Source organism: Accipiter gentilis, chromosome 13, assembly GCF_929443795.1.
Source record: "Accipiter gentilis chromosome 13, bAccGen1.1, whole genome shotgun sequence".
Classification (NCBI taxonomy): Eukaryota; Metazoa; Chordata; class Aves; order Accipitriformes; family Accipitridae; genus Astur; species Astur gentilis.
The window spans coordinates 34,094,161-34,102,869 of NC_064892.1; the positions used below are offsets into that span (position 1 = coordinate 34,094,161).

General features: G+C 47.7%; 1 protein-coding gene across 1 annotated transcript; it reads right to left on the bottom strand.

Annotated features, from left to right (window-relative positions):
* Positions 1 to 399: 399 nt before the first annotated feature.
* LOC126045177 (fibrinogen-like protein 1) lies at positions 400 to 7,962 on the bottom strand. Its single transcript, XM_049815893.1, has 7 exons — positions 7,888 to 7,962; positions 6,324 to 6,534; positions 5,048 to 5,207; positions 3,384 to 3,481; positions 3,215 to 3,303; positions 1,615 to 1,805; positions 400 to 593 (listed from the first exon to the last, which is right to left on the bottom strand). The coding sequence occupies exons 1-7, from the start codon at positions 7,960 to 7,962 to the stop codon at positions 404 to 406; spliced, it is 1,014 nt and encodes a 337-aa protein (XP_049671850.1). The 3' UTR covers positions 400 to 403.
* Between the last annotated feature and the right edge of the window lie 747 nt (positions 7,963 to 8,709).

Consider the following 8,709-nt stretch of genomic DNA (forward strand, 5'->3'; position numbering starts at 1 on the left):
CCCCATCACCTTGTTGTTTCTATTCTTACATTCTCGTAACTGAAGCACTGACAGTTAAAATCAAGGTGAGAAAGAATTAGCACTTGAAGAGTACAGATAGCTAAAAGAACATGCTTGATCATTCAAGGTCCAGAGAGCTTTTCATAAACACTCTCCACTGAAGTCCTGAAAATTGCTGAAAAAGAAAACTCTGGTTATTCCATGACAGAGATCCATATGTTTTCCATTAAACTGTTGGCTGGCTGCGCTCAAACAACTCGCAATGTTAGCTTCAGCTAGCAGAAACAGGTGCAGCTCCAGTTATCACAGTGCAGGTTTGGCGACTGGCAGCAGCAGAGGGTTGGCTATTCACGTACACAATTCTTTTCAGCCTGTAATTTCTTTCTTTCCAAAGCAGCAGGTTTCAGCTGCCCTGACTGTTCTCACCGTCTCCACTCTCTCTGTCAACAAAGAACGGAGGCCTGATTTTCATGGCCGAGTATTTTAGCGAGTACCACATCCCATGCCACGTGGACCACACTATGCCATTGTCATGGGATCCATTGTACCTTCCTGTTCTGTAGTACCATCCATTGAGGTTTACAGCATGGCACCTCATAACGACGGAGGAGAGGGAGAAAAGGAGATGAGGTTTAGCGTGGGAAGACATTGCATCATTACAGTGAAGTACAATTTTCACACAACATACATTTAGAAATACCAGGGCGGGATTCATTGACAGATCAGACACCTAGATACATCTGTCTGTACAGAACTGCTTATTGAAAGTCCTACAGTAGCCTATGGAGACCTGTTAATGCATTTAATGGAACCCAGAGAAGTATGTGGGTCATCCTAAAGTAGATACCTACGCTGGTCAGATAATTCAACCTGTTGACTCCTTCAAGCGTATTAACTAAGGACACGATTCAGTTGCCTAAACAGAGGGGTGTAGTGCCATTTGCTAGGCTCTAGCTCAAGTGTAGGCAGCTACGTATTAACACCTAAAAATGCAGATGTCTTTTAGTCAAGGTAAATCCCACTATTGAGGTGTGTTTTTGTAGCTCCACTGATTTCAATTTGTATGTGGTGAGGGCCTGGTCAAAGAAGAGGCTCATCCTGCACTAAAGCAGAGAAAAACCAAGAGCGGTGTGTCTGTGCTCCCAGGGCTGGTGAACCCGAGTTCTGCTGATGTGTGGGGTATGCCCAACTACAAACTAACCATCAGGGCTATTAAGGGGTAGCTCACCCCCTAGACACGCTCCACAATAGAGAAATGTCCTTTGTACACCCTTCACCTTGCAGTGGCTACAATTGTTTTCTTTCCTGGGATATAACCCAAAGCACTTTAAGGAATTTTAATTCGGCTCATTTCCTTCCAGGTCATTCCCCGCTATGCATTTATTTATTCTGACCCATTTTGTTAAAATGAATGGAACTTACCCGCTTTGCTTCATAATGAAAGAAGCAGATTGCTTTCCTTTGAGGATCTGTAGGTGTGAGCATCTTAGATTTGGCTGTGCGAGGTGGCAAGTGCACACAGCAACCTCCAGCTGCTGTAAGGCAGGCAAGTCCTCTCGGCTGTACAGCCACCCACACCCTATGCATCCGAGAGGAATCGGCTGGTTTCCATACCTGTTAAACCACCAACCGCCCTTGTTCTCTGACGCACAGTTGCCTGCCAGGAATCGATCGTGGTCCTTGTCAGATGTGGTGAACTGCATCCCTCTGTGAGAGGCTGACCACTGATCTTCAAAATTGCTCCCACCAGACAGAGCGTCGCCAGCATTACCAGAATAGGTGCCGAACCATAACCTGTAATTGTCCTGCAAGAATATATGAAACATGTCTTTGATATCAGCTCTTTCTGCCCTTCCTTCCATTTTTGAGATCAAATGTGCTCTGGCCGTTGTATCCACTGTCAAAGGCATGACTGTTGACGTCAAGGGTGACTTTAGGCCCCATGCTTTCAGGATCCTAGTGTAGATCAATATGGGATTTAAACTTCCAGAAGGGATTGCTGATTACTGCTGCTGCTGCTACAAAGGGCTTCAGGCTTTATTGTCTTTCAATAAGCATTTGATATGCTATACAACAAGCTGGAAGGCTCTTCCTAGCTCATCAGGAACAACTTGGCAGAAAACTGTGCCGAGTAGTTGCCTTCATAAACTGATCAGTTGTTCAGCTGGAATAACTCCTTCGGAATTTTGCTCTTCCAAGAACTAGAAGCCATCTGATTTCTAGCTAAATGGTCTGGTCCTGGTAGGAATACTTAGAGGAATAGTTCATGTGCACTGCTAACAGATCTGAGACATTTGATATGAGATGGATGATTACTTTTGTGGTGTGGGCTTTTTCCTGTCATCATATTCCACTTTTGCTTGTGAAAAATAGCAGTAAGGTATTAAAATGAAGCCTTTTAAACTTTTAATAAGAAAACTCTAATTGCAAACTGAACATAATGCATACATTTCTGGAGCGGTGATGGAGTCGGAACTAGGGCTGGTCCATGCAATGGACCTCATGTCCTTGGGTACTCGGGCTACTTAGATGTGGTGTTCAGAACAGCAAGCCTGCAAAGAACAGCGCCTGCATTGAGCAGGATGCTGTCTAAAGCTAGAAAGCAAACATGAAAATACAGGGATGTGTCTGCCTCTGGGCTTCCTGTGTCTGTAGCGCTAAGCGTAGTGCTACAGGTACCTCTCTTCAAGATAGGAATTTACAACTGCTCTTTCAAAGCTTTGATTAGAGTTCACTGTTTTAAAACAAAGTAGAGAGGGTTTGTTCTGGTGATTGCCTTTTATGTGACAGCCTGAAGCACACTTCTAGGAAGTAGGAGAACAGGGTTCAGTTTCCTTGCAGAAGTTCAAACCCGTATATCCTCCCTCGCGGAAGACTTTTAGCCATGAGGCCGGAGGCAAATCCACGTGGGAATCCCTGTGCCCTGCGGCAGAGAACTGCCCTCTCTGTGCAGCAGCACAGTTAGCAAGAGAGCCAGCACGCATGACCCTGTCACCCGCTGGCTCGGGCGCTCAGCGGTTGTGAGAAGTCGTCCCAGGCTTACGTCCCTGCTCCCAGGGCTGGTTTTGTCACACCAGGAATCCCAGGGAACCAGAGCAGGTGAGTTGTGCGGAGCCGTAATTACAACCCTAATAACTGAAGTCTGATGCTGCGTATGCAGCTGCCCCACCCTCACAGACACAACAAGCAAATCGCCACTCTCTCCATTTCTTACCTGCTCATTGGCAAGCTGGAAATTTTCATAGACTGCATAACGTCTTTCCCCCTGCCAGTCCATCAAGTCAATCTTTAATGAGCTCTCTCCTAAACACAAAGTGGTGTCCTGTTAGATGAACTATCTCATGCAACTTGGAAAGAAATCTGTGGAGGGAAAATACTTGCACCTCTAGCGAGCAGGTCATAGATGTGGTCGTTGCCCAGCCAGTACTCATCATTCTTGCCCTGAAATTTCCCAAATCCCAGTTTGTAATCATCCCATTTCCTGCAGTGAGATACAAATACCAGTTTCAGCATGCGAGGGAATTAGGCAGTTTGTGACACTTGGCTATGGTAACAAGTGAAACTTTATCTGTATCTCTAGACACTGTTTTGTAAAAGTATCTGATTCATTGCAAGCTGAGCTGAGATTTGTCACTCTGCCTTAGAAGTAAACACAACTCACAGCTTGCTGCTTCTCCTCTTAAACCTGTGCACACAGACACGTTGGGATCAAACCTTCAAACTGCCAGATGCGGTGCTCGCAGAATGAGGTTGTCAGATGGAAAGGGAAAGCAGCAGCTGTCATATTGGTCTTCAGCAAAGCATCTGATATTGTTCTTCAGCAAGTCATAACTCAAATGCACGCCTGGCTGGAAATGAATGTTGCAGTCTAAAATATGCTGCAATCTTGGATGTATGATGTGGTATGGCAAAGAATCAGAAACTGAAAAGAAGCTGCAAACAAAAGCTTCCAGATGAAGTTAAAAGGAAAATATCTGGGTTTTCTTTGTGCTCCTGTTCAGTTTAAATCTATTTTTGATTCATTGGCCACACTCAGCTCTGCTTTTTTTGCAGGATCACTGTTTGGATGTGGCAACTTGTCCTTCAAAGGTATATACTTACTTTTCATCAGCATTCTCTGGCTTCATCTTTCTGAGAGATCTCCTGCTGTTACTTTCTTCTCATCATTTCATTCTCTTAAAATCTTCTCTGTTATTTATGTGTTACCTTTTATATTCACATATACCTCCTGTCGATCATAATTTCCAGTTTTACTAACCCCGTGTTTATTCCCTCTCTCATGTTGTTATTAGGGATATTAATCCTGCCTGACCTACGTACTAGTCAGAGCTCCTCTTCGGGATGTTTTTCAAGCACCTGTGCTGAGAGCTGAACTACCATGGCTAGATAGCTACCACTCTCTGGGCAAGCCAGCTTGAAGCCAGCTGAGCTGGCTTTGCAGTGGACTGCGCTCCCTGTAAGAGACACTAGACGTGCCCTGAAATTGCGTGTGCTGTGATAGTGAATTGATCTGCATGGGGATGTTTCTTCTTTACTGTGCTACTAGAGCATTTCTCCTCCTGGAGATTTCCGGGTGAAAGTCATCTCTCTGGGATTTTGCATAGACAAAGGACAATCTGGACCAGTGGTTTGGCATCTTTTTCAATGATCAGAATAAGGAAATAAATATTACACCACGCTGAACATGATTCCTGATACGAGAACAGATAATAGATTTAACAGGTCTCAAGTCTATGTGCTGGCAGCAGGTACCTGCCAACTTGGAGCCTTCGACAGGCTCCAGTAATGATAAAACAAATATGCACACGCATACACACTCACTCAAATGCAGAGGAGCCATGGAAAAGGCGTTATAGTTCCACTTTGAAAATGGCCTCCTGCAACCAATATGTACCACCAGATTGCCCTAATGCAAAGAGTTACCATCGCTAGGTATCGTCTCGCATGCCCTGCTTCCGAAATGTTGGGTTTTGCCAAGCAGCAGGGCGGGGGGCGGGAGCTGGAGGCCTGACTGCGAGTCCTGCTGATGCAGCCACGGCGCACCCACCTGTTGAAATTCTCCTTGCCGTTACTCCGCCGCTGAATGACCGTCCACCCGCCGCCGTCAGACATGTCACAGAATGCCAGGAAAGGCTCTCGGTCTGCTCTGGGCCTGATCCGATAGTAGCCGGTTTGGGTCTTTTTCCGATGATACACTGCAGAGCAATCTAGGCAGAACGGGTTTGGTTTGTTAAACAGGGCGGAGGGAAAGCGAAGGGGCACGCGCAGCCACGAGGAGACAGCGCTGGGTCTGTACGGGACACGGACACTTGGCCAGCCCGTCCCTAGCTCTGCAAGCCCGGCAAAGCCAAAGCAAATGGTTCAGTAAGGTAGTAGCAAAGCTGGTTTGCAAACTGCTGGGCCTGCCAAAGAGCAGCAAGGCTTGAGAGCCTTTGCAGCCCTGCCCGCTGAGGGAGTCGCTCCCAAATCTTTGGTGAGATACGGGACGGCTGCGGCTCAGGCTGGGGCTATAGCATGGGAGCGATGCAGGACCAGGACCGGCTCTGTCAGCAAGATCATTTGCAGGGAAGCTAATTTCCACATGGAAAGTAACCTCAGCTGTACTTCGGATTGGATCGGGCCCCAAAATGTCTAAAATAAGAGGCTAAGCTCCTGTGACCAGCTCTACCAGGGCTGTATCAGGAGAGTGCCTTTCAGGACTTCAGTGCTTCACACTTTCAGTGTAACGCCCACGAAGGATAAAATCTCAGCCCCAGGCCACGATTCCAGGTAAGACCATGTTCTCAAAGTGACACCAAGGAACAGAGTATGCACGCCTGCTACGGAGCCGCAGAAGTGACGGAGGAGCCGAGGAACGGGGAGGCTGGGCTCCTCCAAACAGGTTTCAGTGCCCGCAGCTGAGCCAGGGACTCTGGGCTCCCGTAAGTCACCCAGGGGAAATGGGCTCTTCAAGAGCAAGACCCGTCTCTTCCTAGAGCAGATTAAGTCTAAAGTCGGGCTGGTGGGAAACATCCGAGAGGTGCCTGTTCCTCTCTGCACGAGCATCCCAGGTGAGAAGCCCCGCTGCGGGTGTCTGCGTTGTACCTGGGCAGTAGCTGCCTAAAGCTGCCCCAGCTGACTCTGGCCCCAGGGGATGTCTTGTTGTACCAGGACCACCAGTCTGCCCTTCTCCTTCCCATGGATCTGACTGCATTTTAAAACACAATCCAGTTTCAAAATTCTAAAGCTTTTAGCAGAAATAAAGTATGACACGTGGGACGCTGCAGAGAGAAATAAACCATGTGGCAAGCTGGAATTTCCACACGCGCTACTGCAAACTGTACCTTGGTCATAGACTATCAAATTTCCACTGGTTGTGGGTAAAAGCATCTCATGCTGCATGCTCCTGTTGCCTGCGAACAGCCCGCTTTTTGTTCTGTGGTACGTGTTCTCCAGGATGTCCTTCAGTTGCAGTTCATATAAGTAAAACAAGTCTTGAAGCAGTTTCAACCTTTGTCTTAATTTATTGTTGTCTAGGAGGCAGATATCTTTTTCCTGTGGAGAAAATAAAACCCCTCACGCTTCAGTCAGTGGTAAGAACAGAGAGGCAGAGAGAGAAGGAGTATCGGTCTCCTCTTGACCCTAACATGCCACGCTGCCTCTGTGGATCAAGACGATTCAACGGTGGTCTCTTCCTAAGATACACAAATCTTGCCCAGCATGGGCTGTTGAGTTGAACCCAGTGGAACAGGGTTTTCTACAATGACCTTGCCACTGCTCAGAGCATCCCAGAATACGATCAGATACGCAAAGAATTACTTTGGACAAAAATAACTTGTCTCGACTCCCATCTAATGAACTCAGAGGGAGTGTATGCAGACTATGAGACTGCTCAGGGTAATAAGAGGGGGAAAACTCATCTCTTGCACTGCAGCCAGGCCAAACCGGTGAGGTTCCAAGAACATATTCTTGTAAAACTGGAAGATAAAAGAGCTGATACTTGGTGCACATCAGCTGAATACAGTGAGCCTACAGTGGTATAACTTCAGAGCCGCATGACCGTAACCCAGACCAGAATCTGACCCACACGGGCTGGGATAAATATTTTCAGCAACAATCTAGTCTGTGGCTGGTGTTACTCCATTAAAAACACAAAAAACCCAGAGCAAAATCTCTTCCAAGACAACCAAGCAAACCCGTGCAATAAGAATCATCGCCTGTTTTCACTATGAGCAAGCTGGCTTGCGTGATACCAGCTCAGGACCAGCTCTAGGCACACACAAAACAAGCAGTTGCCCATGACCGCAGACTGCCGAGCCCGCTCAAACGTGGCCTCCCAGCTGCCTCTTTCTTCTCTTGGGCCCCTTGGTTTTCCTCCACAGAGCAGGATTTCCAGGCTGGAGGCACATAGGGACCTGCAGCAGACAGCCCCAAGCTCACCAAACTCTCCTTGCCAAGCTCTGCACCTCGCTGGGAGGGCCCAAGAGAAATTTGCTCATCAGAAGAGGACAGATTGCCTCAGACTATGCCTACCTCCTCTTCCCCTCCTGTTTTTTTAAGTTGCAACGAATAAATGAAGGCAGTTTTCCCTGAGGGAATGGAGTGGAGTATTTCTTCACTGGCCCTTTTTTTTAAAGGGCTGTTGTTGTTGTTGTTGTTGTTGTTGTTGTTGTTTTTATTTCTTGGCAACGTCAGTCCAGCCACCCAGAGAGCTGCACAGCCCCTAACACCGTGAAAACCCTGTATTATCAGGACAACAAGAGCGACCTTCCTTTAGCTGCAGGCAGATGCCCTTTTGCTCTGCTCTTGCAGGCTTGCTTCCCTCTTGTGGGGGAGCACCTCTCTCTACGTGACTGGGAATGACAAACCATTGAGAGGTGGTACGGACATGAGCTAAAAGATACGCACCGAAAACCTGGGTGCAGGTGAGCCGAAGCTGACCAGGAGAAGCAGCAGCAGCAGCCAGGGCATCGTTACACTCATTTCTTATCACCTGAAAAGAAGCATTGACAGGCTGCACTGGAGGTTTCTTCAGTTCCTCTCACAACTTAATCCCCCTCACAATCATGTTTAATTCCCCAGAAAATGCTGACAAAGGGGCTGTTCAGCCTGGAGAAGAGAAGGCTCCAGGGACACCTGATTGCAGACTTTCAGTACTTAAAGGGGGCTTATAAGAAAGATGAGGACAGACTTTTTACAAGGGCCTGTAGTGGCAGGACAAGGGGCGACGGTTTTAAACTGAAAGAGGGTAGATATACATTAGATATAAGGAAGAAATTCTTCACTGTGAGGGTGGTGAGGCACTGGCGCAGGCTGCCCAGAGAGGCTGTGGCTGCCCCATCCCTGGAAGTGTTCAAGGCCAGGTTGGATGGGGCTCTGAGCAACCTGGTCTAGGGAAGGTGTCCCTGCCCGTGGCAGGGGGGTTGGAACTAGATGACCTTTAAAGGTCACTTCCAACCCAAACTAGTCCACGATTCTATGATTCTATGCTGCAGGACTTGTTAAGGAGGTTGCTTGAAACTACAGGCAGGAAAAAATTGGGGAAAAGATGCACGTTAGGGAGAAGCTGAAGCACCAGTGCAGCGTGCTGACGGGGGGATCAAGGCTTAGGTCCAAGCTCCTACTTCCCGGGAGAAATAAATACCCAGCGTGACTTTCCAGCAGCCTCTGCCCGTTCTCCCAGGGTGCCCACGCAGACGGGAGGTTAACTCGGCAGTAACACCTCCTTGG